The sequence below is a fragment of the Myotis yumanensis genome, unplaced genomic scaffold (assembly GCF_028538775.1).
Source record: "Myotis yumanensis isolate MYYU_CA2020_CCGP unplaced genomic scaffold, mMyoYum1.0.hap1 SCAF_5, whole genome shotgun sequence".
Lineage (NCBI taxonomy): Eukaryota > Metazoa > Chordata > Mammalia > Chiroptera > Vespertilionidae > Myotis > Myotis yumanensis.
In genome coordinates this window covers 83,335,237-83,356,433 of record NW_027223756.1, presented here as the reverse complement: position 1 = coordinate 83,356,433, position 21,197 = coordinate 83,335,237, and the positions used below count along the sequence as shown (strand labels likewise).

General features: G+C 47.4%; 1 protein-coding gene and 1 pseudogene across 1 annotated transcript; one reads left to right on the top strand and one right to left on the bottom strand.

Moving 5' to 3' along the window:
- Nucleotides 1–58: 58 nt before the first annotated feature.
- Nucleotides 59–14,911, bottom strand: QTRT1 (queuine tRNA-ribosyltransferase catalytic subunit 1). The gene is made up of 10 exons (XM_070416035.1): nt 14,665–14,911; nt 14,343–14,411; nt 14,103–14,241; nt 3,453–3,531; nt 3,236–3,351; nt 1,954–2,092; nt 1,623–1,698; nt 1,393–1,502; nt 1,219–1,306; nt 59–1,130 (listed from the first exon to the last, which is right to left on the bottom strand). Exons 1-10 carry the CDS (start codon nt 14,905–14,907, stop codon nt 978–980), a joined length of 1,212 nt encoding a protein of 403 aa, XP_070272136.1. The 5' UTR covers nt 14,908–14,911; the 3' UTR covers nt 59–977.
- LOC139010066 (large ribosomal subunit protein bL17m pseudogene) lies at nt 8,476–9,075 on the top strand (annotated as a pseudogene).
- Nucleotides 14,912–21,197: the final 6,286 nt, after the last annotated feature.

The window sequence follows — 21,197 nt, the reverse complement described above, 5'->3', positions numbered from 1 at the left end:
CTGGAAACACCCAATTAGGGTGTTTCCCTGGAGCTAAATAAATACTATGTGGCAGCTGTAAAAAAGATAAGGAAGTCTCATGTATTGACATGTAAACAACTTGAAATATACTGAGAAAAAAAGCAAGGTACAAAACCGCATGTACAGGACACAGACATTCATGAAAAATATGTACACATGGAACGTTTCTGAAAAAATACACAAACTGATCAGTTGAATTTTTATACTATTTGAATGGCGGTCCTACACATGTATTACTTTTTCCATTTAAAATCCCTTATCTTCTAAGAACACCAGCTCTGTAATTGGCCATATCAGGGTTAGATCCTGGGCCTGTTTATTTGCTGGGTGACCAAGGGACTTCATTCCCCTGAAACTCAGTTTCTTCGTCTGTAAAATGGGGAAGGTCGCCATTCATGCATCATAAAGTAGTAAGAATTAAATGCACATTACAACCATTTAGAACAGGCCCGGGTGCAGTGTAAGCACCTGCTAGATCACACCTATTATCATTATCATTGTGCTTACTGACAGCAAGATTATGCCAAGTTTGAAGAGTCAAGGCCAAGGGCATGAGCTCTGGAGCCAGGCTACTACTTCCTTGGTGGTGACCTTGGGTTAGCTACTTCCTCTCTCTGGGCCTGTTTATTGACATATAAAACGGGGGAGGATAGGAGTGCTGACTGACCCCCGAGGGGTTAGGAGACCTGGGCCACAGGAAAAGGAATGCAGCTCCCCCTCTGGGGTACTTCCTACATGCTGGGCTGAGAGGTGGTTTCCAGATCCCAGCTGCTGCTATGGTTACTAGCTATTACAATCAATGTGAGATGAGGGACATTGACCGCAGGGACAGTCAGACAAAGAAGGGGACCAAGACAGACCACCTCCCCAAGAAGGAACAGACACACTCTAAATTATAATAAAAAAATCCAACCCTTCAATATCTCCCATCTCCTCCCTCCCTCCCCTAAGCTGGATCAAGTCAATGAGATTCCCACAGAGGCCAGGGCTTCAGTGGCCCAGGTGGGATAGAGGGTGGGGTCCCCATACATGGTGTCCATGAAGTCCCGCACAAACTCAGGAAAGCGTTTCTCCATGATGCTGGCTCGCAGGGCGCCCATCAGCTGCAGCTATGGGGTGGAAGTGTCAGTGTCAGCCACCTGCACCCAGGAGACCCCACTCCCACCCCTGGCTTGTCCACCCAGACCATGGGCCCACCTGGTAGGCGATGTTGTGAACAGTGAGGTGGTGCAGGGCTGCAGTGTTGTCGCTGTGTAGCAGTGCATGCAGGAAGGCACGGCTGTGCCTGGGGACAGGAAGTCAAGGCTGAGCAGTGTAGGGTCCTGCACCCCTCCACTCCTTCCCCCAGCCTCCAGCCCCATCCTTCCCTACTTCTGGCAAGTGGGACAGGCACACTTAGGGTCTATGGGGCGGAAGTCCTTCTGGAACTGCTTCTTCTTCAGCTGCAGGTTCCCCGTAGGCACCAGGGCAGAGCCAAAGCGCTGAGAGAGGAAAGGGGTAGGGAAGGCAGGTCAACCACCAGGTCTTCACCTTTTCTGGCCCCACCCCAACCTTGGCCCATCAAGAGACCCACCCCAGCTACCCACTGCCCAAGGCCTCACCGCTGTCCTCGTGGGGAAAACGCAGTCGAACATGTCGCATCCAAGAGCCACGCAGACCACCAGATCAGTGGCATAGCTGGGGGTGGGGCCATGGGGGGCGGAGGGGAGCAGAGAATCTCTCAAGCCCTGGTCATACAACCAGACCCCCTTCCGGACCCTCAGACTCCTAGACTGGGACCTTCACAACAGTCCCCAGCAGAGGGCCATGTCCTTAGTCCCCTCCCAGGCAGGGCTGTGTCCTTTCCCCTAACACACGGGGGGAGGAGGGGTTAGAGGGCCGCCAGAAATCCGAGATCCCACACGTACAGCTGTTTCCCTGCTTTGGACATACCCAACCCCCATCAGGTATCGGGGCTTGTCCTTAGGCAGCCTTGAAGTGCTCAGTGCCACCATCCTCCAGAACTGGTCCTTGCTCTCACCCCCGCTCAGTCCCCCGATGGCAAAGCCAGGCACATCCCTCTTGATCATCTCTAGGGGTACAAGGTAAGGTGAGGGGCGATCAGGCAAAAGGGAATGCTGTTCTGCCTCTTCTCCCTCCTCCCCCTCTTCCTCTCTGCCCTCATTTCTTCTTCCCCTTCATCTCTTTGGCCACCGCCTCGGCTTTAGGCCTCAGTCACTCTTTCCCTAGGCAACTACTCCAACTCCCTCATGGGCCTCTGCTTCCTGTCTACCAGTTTTCCTTGGTTCCCCATTGGTTCCTGTCACTCTCCCACTCAACATCCCTCCATGACTTCCTAGCATCTCAGTGAATCAATTAATGAATGCTGTAGGTTCTAGAGCTCAAGGCCTGGTCCAAATCCCAGCTCCGTAATATCCAAACTATCTAGCTTTGGGTAAGTGACTTAAGAGCTCTCTGCCTTAGTTTTCCCTTCTGCAACCTCAGGAACCGGCAGTTCCCACCTTATAGGATGGTTATGAAAACTCAATGGGTTGCCCAGCCTCGACCCATAAACCAGGAAGTCACAGTGCGATTCCCTATCAGGGCACATGTCCAAGTTGCAGACTTGATCGCCGGTAGGTGTGCTGGAGGCAGCTGATCAATGATTCTCTCATCATAATTTATGTTTCTATCTCTCTCTCCCTCTTCCTTGCTCTCTGAAATCAAAAATATTTAAAAAAAGAAAAACTCAATGGGTCACCCTGGCCAGTCAGTTTTGCTAAGTGGTTAGAGCACCGGCCCCCACACCAAAGGGTCGCAGGTTCCATTCCCGGTCAAGGGCACGTACCGAGACTGCAGGTTTGATCCCAGCCCTGGTCCGGGGCATGCAGGAGACAATCAATTGATGTGTCTCACATCAATCCCTCTCTCTCCCCGCTTCCCTCCCTTAATGGAAAAAACATCCTCAGGTGAGGATTAACAACAAAAAATCCTCAATGGGTCACCCATGAGCAGCACTTGGCATAGTGGAAGGTGAACACCCAAAAATTGATGGCTATTGGAATTGCTATTATTCTACAAACATTCTACTCCATTCTGCTCTGAGCTTTTGCTTAAGCCGTTCCTTCCGCCTGGAGAACCCTCTCACCCATTAGCCACCACTGCCTGAGCATGCCAGGCCCATGTGGGGCCCTCAGCGATGTGACAAACCCAGTCCCACTGAACATGGCTCTACCTTCGAGGCAGGCGGCCCGGAGATCCGCGTCCAGCCCACCCTGGATGATAGCAAAGAGATTCTGCTTGTCTTGCCTCCGATGGGCTGCAATGCACCGGTCTAGCCAGCGGATTGATCTGCAACAGGATCAATCAGCCATCTGTCCTGGTGAAGGACAGGGAGACCACAGCTGCAGGATCAGGAACCCCTCCCCTAATGTGTCCGTGCTCACACACACCTGTACATGGCCTCCTCCACACGTGGCCCCGTCACAGTGCTGCTGACCACGTCATCTAGCTGCATGATGATGTCTGAGCCTGGGGGGAAAGAGAGGAGGGGGGATGAAATACTGTCACTAGGAAAGTGTTATGGTCCAGCCCCAGCGGGTCCAGGGGTTCCCAAAGGTGTGGACAGAGTCGGCGAAGAAGGAATGACACAGAGAAAGCATTCAGTTGATCAGCATAGCCAGGTTCTCTCTTATTGTCCTGTTTCATCTGTATTTATACCAGTTTATTTTTTTAAAAAATGTGCTTCATTGATTTTTTACAGAGAAGAAGGGAGAGGGATAGAGAGTTAGAAACATTGATTAGAAACATTGATCAGTTGCCTCCTGCACATCTCCCACTGGGGATGTGCCCGCAACCAAGTATATGCCCTTGACCAGAATCGAACCTGGGACCCTTGAGTCCGCAGGCCGATGCTCTATCCACTGAGCCAAACCGGTTAGGGCTATATACCAGTTGATTTTATAAGCATGCCTCTATAATCACATCAAGGTATGTTTGTTTTGGGTAACCTTCTACAGTTCCTTGTTTCATTTCCATAGTTTCTTATCTGACCTTTGCCAAAAATTCTGTCTCTATTTAGTTCAGTTGATTTTAATCTTGTCTAGGTTAATCTCTGTGTTCCATTATAAGGGCTATTCCCAGATCACTATTCTACTGCTCTTCTGATAAGCTACAAGGAAGAGACTGAAGGAGATTATCCTACCCAGTAAAGGTTACGTCCTCTCAGCCCCGCTGCTTGCCTTCCCTGGGACTGCCCTGTGTTGGTGGGTCTCCAGGGGTATAGGCTTTGGTGCTTTCCCTGGTGGGCAGACCCCTGGGGATGTGGGCCCAATGAGTCCCAAATTTATTGCCAACAGTCTTAGTCCTGTTAATCCCTAACTCCAGGGAAAAATCCTCACCTGGGGAAACAACCTTTCTAGGGGAGGTGGTCCTGTTTAAAACACATAGCGCTAAGAGGGGGAGCAAACATATGCCATATACGCCAGGTCCCTTGAAACATAAGCTATGTAGATGTTTCTTTCCTGCAGCGACTGTGTCAAGCAGCAAGGGTGGACTGGCTTCCGGCAAATTCCCCCATTTTTATTTATTTTTTTTTATATTTATTTTTTTTTAAATATATTTTATTGATTTTTTACAGAGAGGAAGGGAGAGGGATAGAGAGTTAGAAACATCGATGAGAGAGAAACATCGACCAGCTGCCTCCTGCACACCCCCTACTGGGGATGTGCCTGCAACCAAGGTACATGCCCTTGACTGGAATCGAACCTGGGACCTTTCAGTCCGCAGGCCGACGCTCTATCCACTGAGCCAAACCGGTTAGGGCCCATTTTTATTTTTTAAATGACAGCGCGTGTAAATCAGCGGCCACCTCTCGGATTGGGTTAAGACTCGGAAGAAGGGAGAACCAAGATGGCGGCATAAGTTAACACCGGAGTTTGCTGCCTCAAACAACCACTTCAAAAATACAACTAAAAGACGGAACGGACATCACCCAGAACCACAGGAAGGCTGGCTGAGGAGAGATTCTACAACTAGAAGGAAAGAGAAATCCATACGGAGACTCAGAGGAGGCGCAGTGCGGAGGTGAAATACTAAGGTGCGGAGTGCATGTGGAGCAGGCCGGCGGCGGAGGGCACAGTTGTTGTTTTCAATTGGGAGGGAGTTTCAGACTCTGAGCTCCAGATCTGGGCAAGTCTCTAGGGACCCAGACTCAAACAGGAGAAGCGGGAAGGCAGCTTTCTCTCCGAGGTTTGCAGCAGTTGCAGAGCCACTGGGGACAGAACTGAGAGCAGCCATAACTGCTCGCTCCACCCGCCCTGTAGATCCCCGGGGACCCGCCCCGCCCAAGCCCTGCACAGAGGCATTTGCCGGATAGCCTCAGGCAAAGGCTAGATTAGCACCGCCCTAGAGATTCAGCACAGAAGCTCTCCCACTGCAGACACAGCTGACTCTTATAGCCAGTTAGCCTGGAGGTCAATTCACCCCTAGTATTGCCGACAACAATTAAGGCTTAACTACAACAAGACTGCCCACAAAGACCACAAAGGGGTGCACCAAGAAAGCATAAAAAATGCGGAGACAAAAAAAAATGACCGAAATGGAGGATATAGAGCTAAAAAACGCACTTTTGAGGGCTTTCAATAATTTGCTAGAAACTGCCGATAAACTTGATGAGAGCCTCAAGAAATCTAATGAGACCCTCGATGTTGTGATAAAGAACCAACTAGAAATTAAGCATACACTGACTGAAATAAAGAATATTATAAGACACCCAACAGCAGACCAGAGGAGCGCAAGAATCAAGTCAAAGATTTGAAATGCGAAGAAGCAAAAAACATCCAACTGGAAAAGCAAAATGAAAAAAGAATCCAAAAATACGAAGATAGTGTAAGGAGCCTCTGGGACAGCTTCAAGCGCACTAATATCAGAATAATAGGGGTGCCAGAAGATGAGAGACAGCAAGATATTGAAAACCTATTTGAAGAAATAATGGCAGAAAACTTCCCCCACCTGGTGAAAGAAATGGACTTACAGGTCCAAGAAGCGCAGAGAACCCCAAACAAAAGGAATCCAAAGAGGACCACACCAAGTCACATCATCATTAAAATGCCAAGAGCAAAAGACAAAGAGAGAATCTTAAAAGCAGCAAGAGGCCGAAACCAGTTTGGCTCAGTGGATAGAACGTCAGCCTATGGACTGAAAGGTCCCAGGTTCGATTTCGGTCAAGGGCATGTACCTGGGTTGCGGGCACATCCCCAGTAGGAGATGTGCAGGAGGCGGCTGATCGATGTTTCTCTCCCATCGATGTTTCTAACTCTCTATCTCTCTCCCTTCCTCTCTGTAAAAAATCAATAAAATATATTTAAAAAAAAAAAAAAAAGCAGCAAGAGAAAGAGACTCAATTACCTACAAGGGAGTACCCATACGACTGTCAGCTGATTTCTCAACAGAAACTTTGCAGGCCAGAAGGGAATGGCAAGAAATATTCAAAGTGCTGAATACCAAGAACCTACAACCAAGATTACTTTATCCAGCAAAGCTATCATTCAGAATTGAAGGTCAGATAAAGAGCTTCACAGATAAGGAAAAGCTAAAGGAGTTCATCACCACTAAACCAGTATTATACGAAATGCTGAAAGGAATCCTTTAAGAAGAGGAAGAAGAAGAAAAAGGTAAAGATACAAATTATGAACAACAAACATGCATCTATCAACAAGTGAATCTAAGAATCAAGTGAATAAATAATCTGATATACAGAATGAACTGGTGATTATAATGAATCAGGGACATAGAAAGGGAATGGACTGACTATTCTTGGAGGGGAAGGGGGAGTGGGAGATGCAGGAAGAGACTGGACAAAAATCGTGCACCTATGGATGAGGACAGTGGGTGGGGAGTGAGGGCGGAGGGTGGGGCGGGAACTGGGAGGAGGGGAGTTATGTGGGGGGGGGGGGGGGGAAGAGGAACAAGCCGAGACCGGTTTGGCTCGGTGGATAGAGCGTCAGCCTGCGGACTGAAAGGTCCCGGGTTCGATTCCGGTCAAGGGCATGTACCTGGGTTGTGGGCACATCCCCGGTGGGGGATGTGCAGGAGGCGGCTGATTGATGTTTCTAACTCTCTATTTCTCTCCCTTCCTCTCTGTAAAAAATCAATAAAATATATTTTAAAAAAAAAGAGGAACAAATGTAATCTGAACAATAAAGATTTAATTAAAAAAAAAAAAGAGACTCGGAAGAAGACTTGTTTGTGATTTTGCTAACAGGTCAGTCCGAGGCTTAACCCTATATCGGCTCCCCACAGGAAAGCCCCAACCTGTTGGAGGAAAACTGGACACCAAAAGTCCCTCCTTGGGTCTTGCGACTCCCACTTAATACCCCAACCTGTTTATACAGCAGCTATAGGGAGCTTCCAATATGCCTTATCTGTTCTTGCCTTGCCCAGCTAATCCCAGCCCTCCCCAGCTAACCCCTTCCCTGGAATATAGAGTAAAATCCCACTTCTGCAAACTTACTCTTCAAGAACAAAACACTGTGCAAAGTGATGTATGGCAACAACAGCAAGATGGGAACCCGTGTCCATCGGCAGGGACCTGGTTAATAAACCACGGTCCAGCCCTTAACAAAGGGCAAGCACCCACCGCTCCCACATACCTTCCCCACCATTCAAAATCCAGACACTCTCAAAACCAAAGGCTTTTTCTTATGTTTTTGATATACTCTGGTAGCAAAACCCAAGATGGTTATAATCCTTTCAAAAATCCAATGTAGTATAAGGATTCATAAAGTGTTAATCCAATAAAATTGAAGTGTATACCCTATGGTCTAGTAATTGCACTTCTGGATATATGCTCACAAGAATTAAAAGCAGGGTCTTGAAGAGATAGTTGGGCAGCCATATTCATAGCATTATTCACAAGAGCTAAAAGGTGAAAGCAACCCAAGTGTCCATCGACAGATGAACAGATAAACAAAATGTGATACAGACATACAATGGAATATTATAAAGCCTTGGAAAGGAAATTCCGACACATCCCACAACAACATGGATGAACCTTGAGGATATTACGCTAAGTGAAAGAAGCCAGTCACAAAAAGACAAATACTGCATGAGTTCACTATATGCGATCTCTAGAGTAGTTAAATTCTCAGAGTAGTGCTAGAGGCAGGGTGTGGAGTTATTGTTTAATAGGGACAGAGTCTTGGTTTTGCAAGCTGAAAGGAATTCTGGAGCCCTAGCTGGTTTGGCTCAGTGGCTAAGAGTGTCAGCCTGCAGACTGAAGGGTCCCAAGTTCAATTCTGGTCAAGGGCACATGCCCAGGTTGCAGGCTCAATCCCCAGTGTGGGGTGTACAGGAGGCAGCTGATCAGTGATTCTCTCTCATTATTGATGTTTCTATCTCTCTCTCCTTCTCCCTTCCTCTCTGAAATCAATAAAATTATTTTTTTAAAAAGAAGGAAAAGAATTCTGGAGTTGGATGGTGTGGATGTTTGCACAACAATGTGAAGGTACCCAACGCCATAGAACTGGACACTCTAAGATGGGCGTTCCAGCCTCGTGGAGGCTGGGCGAAGCAAGGAACAGGCAGCTGTGTGCTCACTGCAGCCACCTCCCATGGCCGCCTGGGCGCTGGCCCCGGGCCTGCACCCACCTATTGTGGAACTTGCTTACAGGACTAGTGTGACACTAACGCACAGGCATCATGGGCGCATGTGGATGAGATGAGGGGCTACACTGAGAAGCTCATCGACGGTGGGATGCTGGGAGACACCAACGAACAAGCCATGCCTTTCTCTCGCTCAGAGAGAAAGACTTGATCCCGAAGTTGTTTCAAGTCCTGGCCCCTCAGTACCAAGGTCAGAAAAGACTACAGAGAATGCTGCTGATCCCAAATGGGAACAAGCAGGATCAGGCCGAGATGGCAGTGATCGGGTAGAAAGGGAATTGTCCCCCACCCCTGCCCCTGCCTTGCAGACACAGCAGCCTTATTCTCCTAAACCAGCTACTTCAACGGCTGTGACAGGACCAAGAAGCAAGCGTCCACAGCTCCCACAGACCTCAAACACCAGGGATTTAACTGGAGCCAAATGTTCTGTAGTCCTCATCGGTGCCCATGATCACAGGCCTTTGAACCCCTTAATCTCTAAGAACTAGAGCTAGAAATAGAGTTTAAATGGAGCCTAGAACCCTCTGGGGAGCCAGATAACCCTCTCTTTGCAAAATAGATAAAATTCCTTGTATGAAAAGAAATAGTAGTAATTTGTTTTAATTTTTTTAAAAAATTGAAGTGTAACTCCACAGGGTACTGCCCCAGAGCCCACTGAGATGCTGTGTGTGCAATAAGTGGGGCTTGCTGGCCCTGGCCTGGTAGCTCCATTGGTTAGAGTATCATCCCCTGACGCCAAGGTTTCGGGTTCCATCCCCAGTCAGGGCACATACAAGAATCAACCAATGAATGCAGCAACGAGTAGAACAAATCGATATTTTTCTCTCTCTCCCTTCCTCTCTCTCTAAAAAATCAATCAGTAAATAAAATACATGGGGCTTATCTTTCTAAAATGTGAAAATTCTTGGCCCCAATAATTTCAGATTAGGGACTCTCGATTTCTATATTATATGTTAGAAAAGCTCAAGTCTCAGGTATTATTATAGTAAAAAACAATTGCAATAGATTGAGATACATCAAATACATTTAAACCCATGAATTCATGGTGATTCTAAAAACCTAAACATTGATTTGCCCCTACTAGAGGATGCTAAGTAATCAACCGATGAAAACTGGTAAATAAGGAAAAAGAATGAATCCCAAGTTTCCTACATCAACTGAACTACTTGGTCTCCCAGGAATAGATTAGAGATGGTTCTCTTTACACAAGTAATCTGGGTAATAAATTAGAATGAATGACAAAATTAGAACATCACCATTTTGCAACTCCTAATGACGTAATAGACCCAAGCAAGAAGCACAGATGGTTCATGGGAGAGAAGGGAAGACATCAGGCACCTCCTAACAGAAATATACATGGTGAAACTGTCTTGCTAAAAGGAACAATTTGAATTGTTCAAATCTCTAGATCCAAATACCAACCTACAGAAAATGTAGGTGACAGAAAAAAACTGTTACCCCACACCACAGGGAAGTGACCAGGGCAACACCACAAGGCAAAGAAACCAGTTTCCTGCCTTAGCCAGTTTGGCTCAGTGGATAGAGCATCAGCCTGTGGACTGAAAGGTCCTGGATTCGATTCCAGTCAAGGGCACATGCCCAGGTTGTGGGCTCGAAACCCAATGTAGGGCGTGCAGGAGGCAGCCGATCAATGACTCTCTCTCATCATTGATGTTTCTATCTCTCTCTCCCTCTCCCTTCCTCTCTGAAATCAATAAAAAAAAAAAAAAAATTTTAAAAAGAGGATAAGAGAATATTATGATTAACTTTATGCCAAGAAAGTTGAAATAAAGTTCAAGAAATGGCCAAATTCCTTGAAAAATCCAACTTACCAAATCTGATCCAAGACAAAACACAAAGTCTGAATAGCCCTATCAACATGGTAAATTGAATTCACTGTCAAAAACCCACAAAAACAAACAAACAAAAAAAACAAAAACAAAAACAAAAAAAACCCCTCCAAGCTCAGGAGGCTTTACAGCAGAATTTTATTAAATATTTAACATAATGGCCATGACGTGATGATTGTTGAAACTGGGTGACAGGTGGATGGTGTTGTATCTGATTTGGCATATACTTAAAAGTTTGCATAATTTCCTTTTTAAATGCAAGAGTCCTAGCCGCTCAGTTGGATAGAGTGTTGCCTAGATACACCTAGGTTGCAAGTTCCATCCTGGTTAGGACACACACAAGAATCAACCAGTGAATGCATAAATAAGTGGAACAACAAATTGATATGGTTTTCTCTCTCTCTCTCTCTCTCTCTCATCAATAAATGAAATTTTAAAATAAAATACATTTTTAAAAAAATGTTAATGTTTTCTTTTTTTGTTGTTAATCCTCATCTGAGGATATTTTTCCATTGATTTTTAGGAAGAGTGGAAGAGAGAGGGAAAGACAGAGAGAAACATTGATGTGATAGAATCACATAGATTGGTTGCCTCCTGCATGAGCCCCGATCAGGGCCCGGGCTGGGGAGAAGCCTACAACCAAGATATGTGCCCTTGACCAGAATTGAACCTGGGACACTTCAGTCCATAGGCTGACGCTCTATCCATTGAACCGAACCAGCTAGGGCTGTATATTTTTGTTTGTTTGTTTTTTGGATTTCAAAGAGAGAAAGGGAGAGGGAGAAAGACAGACAGAAACATCAATGATGAGAGAGAATCATTGACTGGCTGCCTCCAGCACACCCTCTACTGGGGATCGAGCCCAAAACCTGGGCATGTGCCCTGACTGAGAATCTAACCGTAACCTCCTGGTTCATGGGTCGATGCTCAACCACTGAGCTACACTAGCCAGGCTAAAAAAGTTTTAATGCAAGGTACAGAAAGAATGTACCATAAAGAGCATGCTCTCATAATGAGAAAAAATTAGAAGAGATTTGAACTTGCTTGTATCTGCATAAACTCGGGAAGAATAGTCAAGAAACTAGAAACAGTGGTAGCCTGTGGGAGTAAAGGAGATGGATAGAGGACAAGTGTGGGAAGAGCACTGTTTTCTGTACACATTTTTATATAGAAATGTATACAAGATATATAGATATAGATATAGATATAGATATAGATATAGATATAGATATAGATATATAGATATAGATTTAGATACACACACACACACACACTGATTCCAGAGAGGAAGGGAGAGAAACATCAATGATGAGAGAGAATCATTGACCGGTTGCCTCCTTCATGCCCCCTACTGGGGATGAGCCTGCAACACAAGCATGTGCCCTTGACTGGAATTGAACCTGGGACCTTCCAGTCTGCAGTCCAATGCTCTATCCACTGAACCAAACCAGCTAGGGCCAAAATGTATTCTTGTTCAATTTTTTTTTCTTTAAAGAACAAATCAAAACTCAGGAGGCCCTGCAGGACCTGCTCAAGTCACTTCCTGTCCCCACCTCCCACTCTCCCCTTCCATGCTCCAGCCAGACACATCTCCTTACAGTTCTTCCAACATGCCAACCTTAGTCCTGCCTCAGGTCCTTTGCACTTGTTGCATCCTTTGGAGATCTAGTTTATTTCTTCTCATCCACAGGTTTTAGACCTAGGGCAGCCCTCCTTGAGCCCACAGACTGAGGCCATGTACTTGGCCTGCATGGTCACAGTCCCAAATTTATATTTACACTAGAGGCCCGGTGCACGGATTCATGCACATTGAAAGGAAATTAATTAGAAGGTGGCTGGTGGGGCGGGACTGGGTGAAACGGGCAGGACACAACCTGGAACCAACCTCCCGCGGTCCCGCCCCGCCGGTCAGCGCCAGGGCTCAAAGGATGTCTTCGGAGTGAGCAGGGTCCCTTCAGCAGGTAGGGTCCCTTGGCCTGGCCTGCAGGGATCAGGTCAGAACCAGCAGTTCTACATCCCCCAAGGGGTCCCAGAGTGCAAGAGGACACCCTGCAAAGTTGCTGTCGCTCGGCAGCTCTTGCGTGGAGAATCTGCCCCATGGTGGTCATTGCTTATCATACCTACTGGTAGAGCCTCTGCCCCCTGGTGGTCATTGCACATCATAGCTACCAGTCCAACAGGTGAGCTTAAGCTTTTATATATACAGTGGGGCCTTGACTTACGAGTTTAATTTGTTCCGTGACGGAGCTCGTAACTCAAATTACTCGTATGTCAAATCATAAAGTGAATGAGTGAGACACGTGATGCTGGGCTGATGTGGCGTTCGCTGCGCCAACTAGCAGTGGGGTATCTGAAGCTGGCTCGTAACCCGAATTTTAGCTCGCAACTCAAAGCAAAAAATTGGCCGAGAGACGGCTCGTATCTCAAAAAACTCGTTAGTCGGGACACTCGTAAGTCAAGGCCCCACTGTATATATATACGTGCCTTTAAGAAAATTTTAAATAACTCATTTGAAAAAAATACATACACATGGTTCCAAATGTTCAAAGTACTCCAAAATTTTAAAAAGTAAAACAGGCCAAAACCGGTTTGGCTCGGTGGATGGAGCGTCGGCCTGCGGACTGGAGGGTCCCGGGTTCGATTCCAGTCAAGGGCATGTGCCTTGGTTGCGGGCATATCCCCAGTAGGAGATGTGCGGGAGGCAGCTGATCGATGTTTCTAGCTCTCTGTCTCTCTCCCTTCCTCTCTGTGAAAAATCAATAAAATATATTTTAAAAAAATAAAAACAAAAAAAAAATAAAAAGTAAAACAGAGCCCTGGCTCAGTTGGCTGGAGTGTCCTCCTGTACACCAAAAGGTTGGGGGTTTGATCCCTAATGGGGGCACTTCAAAGGGGTAACCCCTCGATGTTTCTCTCAAATAGATGTTTCTCTCTCTCTACCTTCCTCTCTAAAAATCAATAAAAACAAATCCTCAGGTAAGGATTTAAGAGGAAAGATGTGTGTTTTGTTTTTTTATACAATACATTCTACCTGCAGTTTTTCCCCCTGATTATGACCTTCTCACTAACGCCTGTCTCCCTGTAGACTAAGTTCCGTGGGTGAGGTAACACCAGCCTGTGACTATGGTAGGAGCTGAAGGACCTGTGTACCTAGAGGGACTTGACAGCGCCATTTGGTTGGAAGATGGGAAGGTCGGCACCCCTGTTTCCTAGTACTCTACACGATGGAGAAATGCTCATTGTCCTCACCAAGGAATGGGGGATACCGACGTAGACGGTGGGGGCCTAAAGCCTCCCCAACCCTCTGTTGTTGCCCCCATGATTTCAACACATCTTTGCCCAATTAATTTACAGTTTAAGAGTAATAACAGCAATAAGAGCAATAAAAGAAGCTACATGGCAGGCGCTGTGCAGAGAGATTTACCGACACCCCATCATGAATCTTGTGAACGATCTGCAGTGGAGTTGGCCCAGCTGCAGCTCAGGGAAGGGGAGTGACTTGCCCAAAGGCACACAACCTACAGGGACCGCCAGCCTCGCCTCTCCCCTGCAACGGCGGGGGCGGGGCCGCTCCCGCGATCGGCTCACCCAGCGCGTTCTGGATCTCCACGGACCTCTCCGGGCTCAGGAGGGTCTCGTCGCCGTCGTAGGGGGAGCGGAAGCGGACGCCCTCCTCCGTCACCTCGGACAGGGACACCAGGGACACCATCTGGAAGCCGCCGCTGTCCTGGGGGACACCCGCCGCGGGGCAGTCAGTCGGGAGAGGTGCAGGGCGAGATCCGCCTCCAAGGAGCGTCCTCGCACCCCCCGCCCCCGACCCCGCCTCACCGTTAGCAGATTGTGGGGCCAGTTCATGAAGCCGTGCAGACCTTGGGCTTTCTGGATCAGCTCCGGGCCCTGGGTTGGGGGGTGCGGGGGCGAAGAGTCCGGTAAGGGGTGAGCGCCACGCTGGGAGCTCATGGCGGGGGGGGGGGAGGCGGGGATGGCCAAACGGGGTCCCCGCCGCTCCCGCCAGCACAGCACCAGGCCTGGGCCTCCGGGGCGCTTCATGGGGCGTTTGTCGGTTGACTTTGGAGACATACCCGTACCCGGGGGCACCCCCAGGGCTCCCCAAGCTCCGCCACCACCCGCACTGGCACAGCCCACCCACCGGCCTCAGACCCAGATGGTAGGTGTTGCCCAGGCAGATCCGGCAGCCCAGCGCGTCCAGCTGCTCCGCAGTGATGCCCTTCATGGTGGCCTGCGTGCCCACGGGCATGAAGACGGGGGTGGCCACGGGCCCGTGCGGCAGCCGCAGCTCGCCTGCCCGGGCCCTGGAGCGGCTGCACTCGGCCACCAGGCGCAAGATCCGCGGAGCTGACTCCAGGGAAGTCGCGTTGGACGCCGCCGCCATCTTGCCTGCCAGAACCACGTGGACAGTGAAACACCCTGGGCCGCGCCATATTGGGCGGCGTCACGTGAGGCGTAAGGCTCGCGGAAGCCCTGGGAGAGCGTCAAGGGGACCATGGCAACGGACACTCGGCCCACCGGTCCCTTCCACCAAAATGTTGCGGGTTCCATTCTGGGTCAGGGCACATACCTAGGTTGCGGGTTCAATCCCCGGGGGAGGCAATCGATCATCAATGTTTCTCTCTCTCAATCAACAAAATCAACGTTAGTTTATTCCAGTGATGGCAAACCTTTTGAGCTCTGCGTGTCAGCATTTTGAAAAACCCTAACTTAACTCTGGTGCCGTGTCACATATAGAAATTTTTTGATATTCGCAACCATAGTAAAACAAAGACTTATATTTTTGATATTTATTTTATATATTTAAATGCCATTTAACAAAGAAAACTCAACCAAAAAAATGAGTTCGCGTGTCACCTCTGACACGCATGTCATAGGTTCGCCATCACTGGTTTATTCAACGAAAGAAGGAATCCCAGATTTACAGAAGGGGAACCTGAGATGCAGAATCTGGCCACATCATTCATTCATTCATTCGATGTACACCTACGTATACATCCCCATTAGTGCCAGCCTCCATGCTGCACAGGGATAAAAGAGGCTGTGTTTAATAATCCTATATAATAAAAGCCTAATATGCAAATTGTTCCACCGGGAATTCAGCCACTCACTATGATGTGCGCTGACCACCAGGGGGCGGCACAGAACATGGTGGGCATCGGGCTGCTGGCAGCAGGAGGCAGTGGAGCGGGACGGGAGCAGGATGGTGGAGCAGATGTGCAGATGGCACAAGGCCACGGCAGGTGCCAGTGGAGACCCAGATCGCCCTGCAGAGCCCACCAGCAGCGGTGACGGCGGGGGCAGGGGGGTTCCTGCCCTGCTCCCAAGCTCTGAGGCGGGATGGTGGAGCAGGTGAGGGGGCAGTGCCAGGTCACTCCTGGATCCCAATGCCAGGTGGGGCTGCAAGGCTCCAGGCCGAGCTGGGGCCCAATCCCCACAGGCCACCCTGAAGGACCCCAGCTGTGCACGATTTCTAGTAGCAAATAAAATACTGTAGCCTGCCGAACCGGTTTGGCTCAGTGGTTGAGCGTCAACCCATGCACCAAGAGGTCACTGATTCAACTCCCCATCAGGGCACATGCCCAGGTTTGGACCTCGATCCCCAGTGGGGGGCGGAGGGATGTGCAGGAGGCAATAGATCGATGTTTCTATTTCTGTCTCCCTCTCCCTTCCTCTCTCTCGGAAAAAACCAATAAAAATATATTTTAAAAAAATAAAATACTGCATATAATAATGACCGTTATTGTTTTTGGAAATGGGGCTGATATCTGTCCTGGCCAGAAGAGGGCGCAATTACACCATATTCCCTCTTGCAAGATCACTGGCCTAACTGGGCTGATCTGAGCAAGAATCCAGTCCTCTAGCACAGTGGTTCTCAACCTTGGCTGCACATTAGAATCACCTGGGAATCTTTTTAAAATCCTGATTTCTGGGCCCCGTCCTCCAGAAATTCTGTTTCTTTGTTATGGGGTGAGGCCACAACATTAGTAACAAAGAAATAGAATTTCTGGAGGACGAGTAACAAAGAAACAGAATTTCCGGAGGACAGGGCCCAGAAATCAGGATTTTAAAAAGATTCCCAGGTGATTCTAATGTGCAGCCAAGGTTGAGAACCACTGCTAGCAGCCTTGGCTAATGATGCTAGTTCCTCAGGTGGTGAAGAGTCCTCACTGAGGCCACATCTGGGAAACATCCACCCAAGAGGCCCACTTTGCTTTTACCATTGTCTGCAACACCCCTCAGATTTTCCATATTTTCAGTCTGTTGCTCCTAACTCCCCAATGTAAGAGCCCTTCACCCCAACACTCTATGTTGCATGGCCTGTAACTCATATGCTTTTTAAAACCTCTATGCACTGACAATGCCCCAATTTTTATTCCTATTACCTGAACTCGCATCTCCTCTTAACAGATGCCTCCTTGACATCTCCATTGGGTGTCTATAGGCATCCAAACTCTACCTGTCCAAAGCAGGGCTCCTAAAAATAATCCTATATAATAAAAGTGCAATATGCAAATCGACCAAACAGCCCAGCAGCGGAACGACCATCGGAAGATCATCTGGGACCACACTATGACACCCACTAATGCCAGGCCAGCCAGGCGATGTGTTGTGATTGGTTGGAGGCCCCAGCCATCGCCCCATGATCGCCCCACAGAGGGGGGCCCAGGCCACCAACCAGCTGGCTGCAGTGCCAGCAGCCAGGGGAAGGAAGGCCTACTCTTACACAAATTTCATGCATCGGGCCCTAGTAATTAATAAATAGATAAACAAAGTAGGGCTCCTGATTGTCGCCCAATCCAAGCTTGCCTATCCCCTTCCACCTTCCCCTTCTCAAGTAATAGCAGATCAAACCTTCCAGGAGCTCCGATATAAACTTAGGGATGATCCTTGAGCTCTCACTGCCTCTCACTCCCTGCATCTGATTTATCAGCAAATCCTGGCTGCCTTGCTTTCAAAATCTAGCTAGCATCAACCGCTTCACATTCCCCTCCTCCACAGCTAGCGCTCACCCTGGTCCCGACACCACCAGCTCCTGCCTGGATAACTGCAGTCTCTTCACTGTTCCAGCGTCTGTCCTTGACTCCTCATGCTGTATACATGATACACTTTTCTGTATCTATTGAGATAACCGTATAATTTGTCTCAATTTAAAATGCCTAATGACATAAATTTTCTTTTCTTTTTTTAAGATATATTTTTATTGATTTCAGAGAGGAAGGGAGAGGGAGAGAGACTGAAACATCAATGATGAGTGAGAATCGTTGATTGGCTGCCTCCTGCATGCCCCCCACTGGGGACTGAGCCCACAACCCGGGCATGTGCCCTTGACCAGAATCAAACCAGGGACCCTTCAGTCCGCAGGCTGACACTCTATCCGCTGAGCCCAACCAGGTAGGGCTCTTTTCTAATTTATTAATAAATTTTATTTCCGTTCCTGAGGTAAACTCAGCTTGTTCATGGTATTTTTTAGATTGTGGCATTTTATTAATATTTTAATTTAATGTTTATAATTTTTGCATCTCAGTTATAAATTATATAATTTTTCTTGTTTATGTACTGTCTTGTCCAAGTCTGGTGTTCAAATTATGCTAACTTCATCAAATAAATTAAGGAGTTTTCCCACACTTAATATATTGAGGAAGAAATTGTGCAACATTGGAATTATCTGTTTCTTGAATGTTTTATTGTCCTTACTTGTAAATCCATTCACTTATGCTGTTTTCCTTGTAGGGATATTCTCAACTATTGATTTAAGTTCTTTTTCTTCCTCCTTCATTGGTTTTAGAGCAGCGGTTATCAACCTGTGGGTTGCAAACAATGAAAATACATCCTGCATATCAGATATTCACATTACGATTCATAACAGTAGCAAAATTACAGTTATGAAGTAGGAACAAAAATAATTTTATGGTTGGGGGTCACCCATGAGGAACTGTGTTAAAAGGTCGTGGCATTAGGAAGGTTGAGAACCACTGTTTTCGAGGAAGAGAGAGACATCTATTTGTTGTTCCACTTCTTTATGCATTAATTTGTTGCTTCATGCATGTGCACCGACTGGGGATGCACCAGTAACCCAGGCATCTGGGACAATGCTCTAACTAACAGCTACCCAGCCAGGGCTGCCCTAGCTCTTGACAGATAGTTTCATTGGGTATACAATGCTAGGTCAATAATTATTTTCTCTTGGCACACTGAACATACACCTTTTGTGGCTTCCATTATCACTATTAAGAAGTAAAATCTGCCCGGCTTCGTGGCTCAGTGGTTGAACATTGACCTATGAACTTGGAGGTCATGGTTTGATTCCCAGTCAGGTTGCGGGCTCGATCCCCAGTATGGGGCGTACAGGAGGCAGCCGATCAGTGATTCACTCTCATCATTGATGTTCCTATCCTTCTCTCCATTCCTATCCTTCTCTCCATCTCCCTTCCTCTTTGAAATCAATTATTTATATATATATATATATATATATATATATATATATATATATATATTAGGGGCCCGGTGCACGAAATTCGTGCACTGGGGGGGTGTCCCTCAGCCCAGCCTGCCCCCTCTCACACACTGGGAGCCCTCAGGGGATGTCCTAGTGATGGCTTAGGCCCGCTCCCTGCTCCCTTTGGGGATAGGGCCTAAGCTGCAGTCTGGCCTCCCTTTGTGGGAGGTGACCGGGCTGATCAGGGGAAGGCACTAGCCCCATCAGCCCGCTGCTGCAGCCACTGCCAGTCACCGCAGCCACCAAGGTGTTTTCATCAACACGGACTCCAGTCCCTTCACCATGAAAAAATGACAACTTTCTTTAGGCATTTTCAAGATGTGTCTTTCATATAATAATAATTTCTTTATTATTATTTTTATCCTCACCTGAGGATTTGTTTCCATTGATTTTTAGAGAATGTGGAAGAGAAAGGGAAAGACAGAGAGAAACATCAAAATGAGAGGAACACTTTGATTGGTTGCCTCCTGCATGAGCCCTGACCTGGGCCCCGGCCAGGGAGGAGTCTGCAACCTAGGTACATGCCCTTGGTCAGAATTGAACTCAGACCCTGCCATTGGCAGGCCAAGGCATTATCCACTGAGCCAAACCGGCTAGGGCAGGATATGACATTTCTTAGCCCTCCAGCAGCGGACCTTCGTTTTTTTCGCCAGGAGTGTGGTGAAAAACCCTAGATCACCTTTTTGGATTCTTATTACCCAAGTTACTAAGAATATTACCAGTGGCATACAGGGAGCTTAGCCAATGAGCAGTCAGAAAAGGTGTTTCCTCTGTAGTTCACACCAATCGCTGGCTTGCTCCCTTATGCCCCCAATCACCAGCTTCTGGGCAGCTTCTGGGGCTTCTGGGGTCGGCCTGCGGCCCAGGATGGCAGCTCGCACTGGCGGCTGCACTGTCCCGCCCTGCCTGCAGTATGCAAATTAGCCGCCATCTTTGTTGGCAGTTAATTTGCATATCGTGCTGATTAGCCAATAGGAGGCATAGCGAACGTACAGTCAATTACCATGTTTGTCTATTATTAGATAGGATATATATATATATAGAGAGAGAGAGAGAGAGAGAGAGAGAAGTAAAATCTCACCCAAGCTGGTTTGGCTCAGTGGATAGAGCTTCAGCCTGTGGACTGCAGGGTCCTGGGTTTGATCCCTAGTAGGAGGTGTGCAGGAGGAAGCCAATCAATTATTTTCTCTCATCATTTATGTGTCTATCTCTCCCTCTCCCTCTCTGAAATCAATAAAAATATATTTAAAAAAAGTAAAATCTCAATCTGAGTGCTATTTTTTGTTATCTGTTTTTGTTTTTCTAGTTTCTTTAAAAAGTCATTTCTTTTTTTTAATTTTTTTTTTTGCCAGTTTGCAATTTCACAGGATATGTCTAATTGTGGATTTCTTTTAATTTAGCCGGTCTTGGATTCCCTAAAATTCTTCTATCTGATTACTGGATTCTTTCCATAATTTTGGAAAATTCTGTTCTCTCTTTGAAGTGCTGCACTTACCTGCAACTTAGCCTCATACGTAGCTGGGCGCATGATGAGAAACGCTGGCTTGCTGCCCCTCCTGAAAAGATAGCCCTCCGATTGCTGGGGAGAGCAGACCCTATTGCACCAGTCTGGAGTGGATTTTCCATCTCACTGAACTGGTAGAAGGGAGGTAGAAGATATCAAATACCACAGATACTCACTGTTCTAACCAAATTTTCTCATAGATTTTCTTGAATAGATGTCTCCTTATTGGCTGTATGGCCTTAGGACTATTTCCAGAGACTTTATTTTATTTTATTTATTTTTAAAATATATTTTATTGATTTTTTACAGAGAGGAAGGAAGAGAGACAGAGAGCTAGAAACATCAATGATAGAGAAACATCGATCAGCTGCCTCCTGCACATCTCCTACTGGGGATGTGCCCGCAACCAAGGTACATGCCCTTGACCGGAATCGAACCTGGGATCTTTCAGTCCGCAGGCCGACGCTCTATCCACTGAGCCAAACTGGTTTCGGTGAGACTTTATTTATTTTAATCGTCACCTGAGGATATGTATATTGAATTTTAGAGAGAAGAAGGAGGAGAGAGAGATGAGAGAGAAGAGAAACATCTATCAGCTGCTTCCCGTGCTTGCCCCCATCTGGCATTGAACCCACAACTTAGGAATATACCCTGACCAGGAATCCAACCC

What these genes read in the sequence shown, in the direction of transcription:
- QTRT1 (XM_070416035.1), bottom strand. Translation starts at nt 14,907, where the DNA reads ATGGCGGCGGCGTCCAACGCGACTTCCCTGGAGTCAGCTCCGCGGATC. An exon ending in ACCATCTGGGTCTGAGGCCG is followed by an intron (nt 14,412 to 14,664) that starts GTGGGTGGGCTG and finishes CCCCCAACCCAG; the next exon opens with GGCCCGGAGCTGATCCAGAA. An exon ending in GCCTGTCCCACTTGCCAGAA is followed by an intron (nt 1,307 to 1,392) that starts GTAGGGAAGGAT and finishes TCCTGTCCCCAG; the next exon opens with GCACAGCCGTGCCTTCCTGC.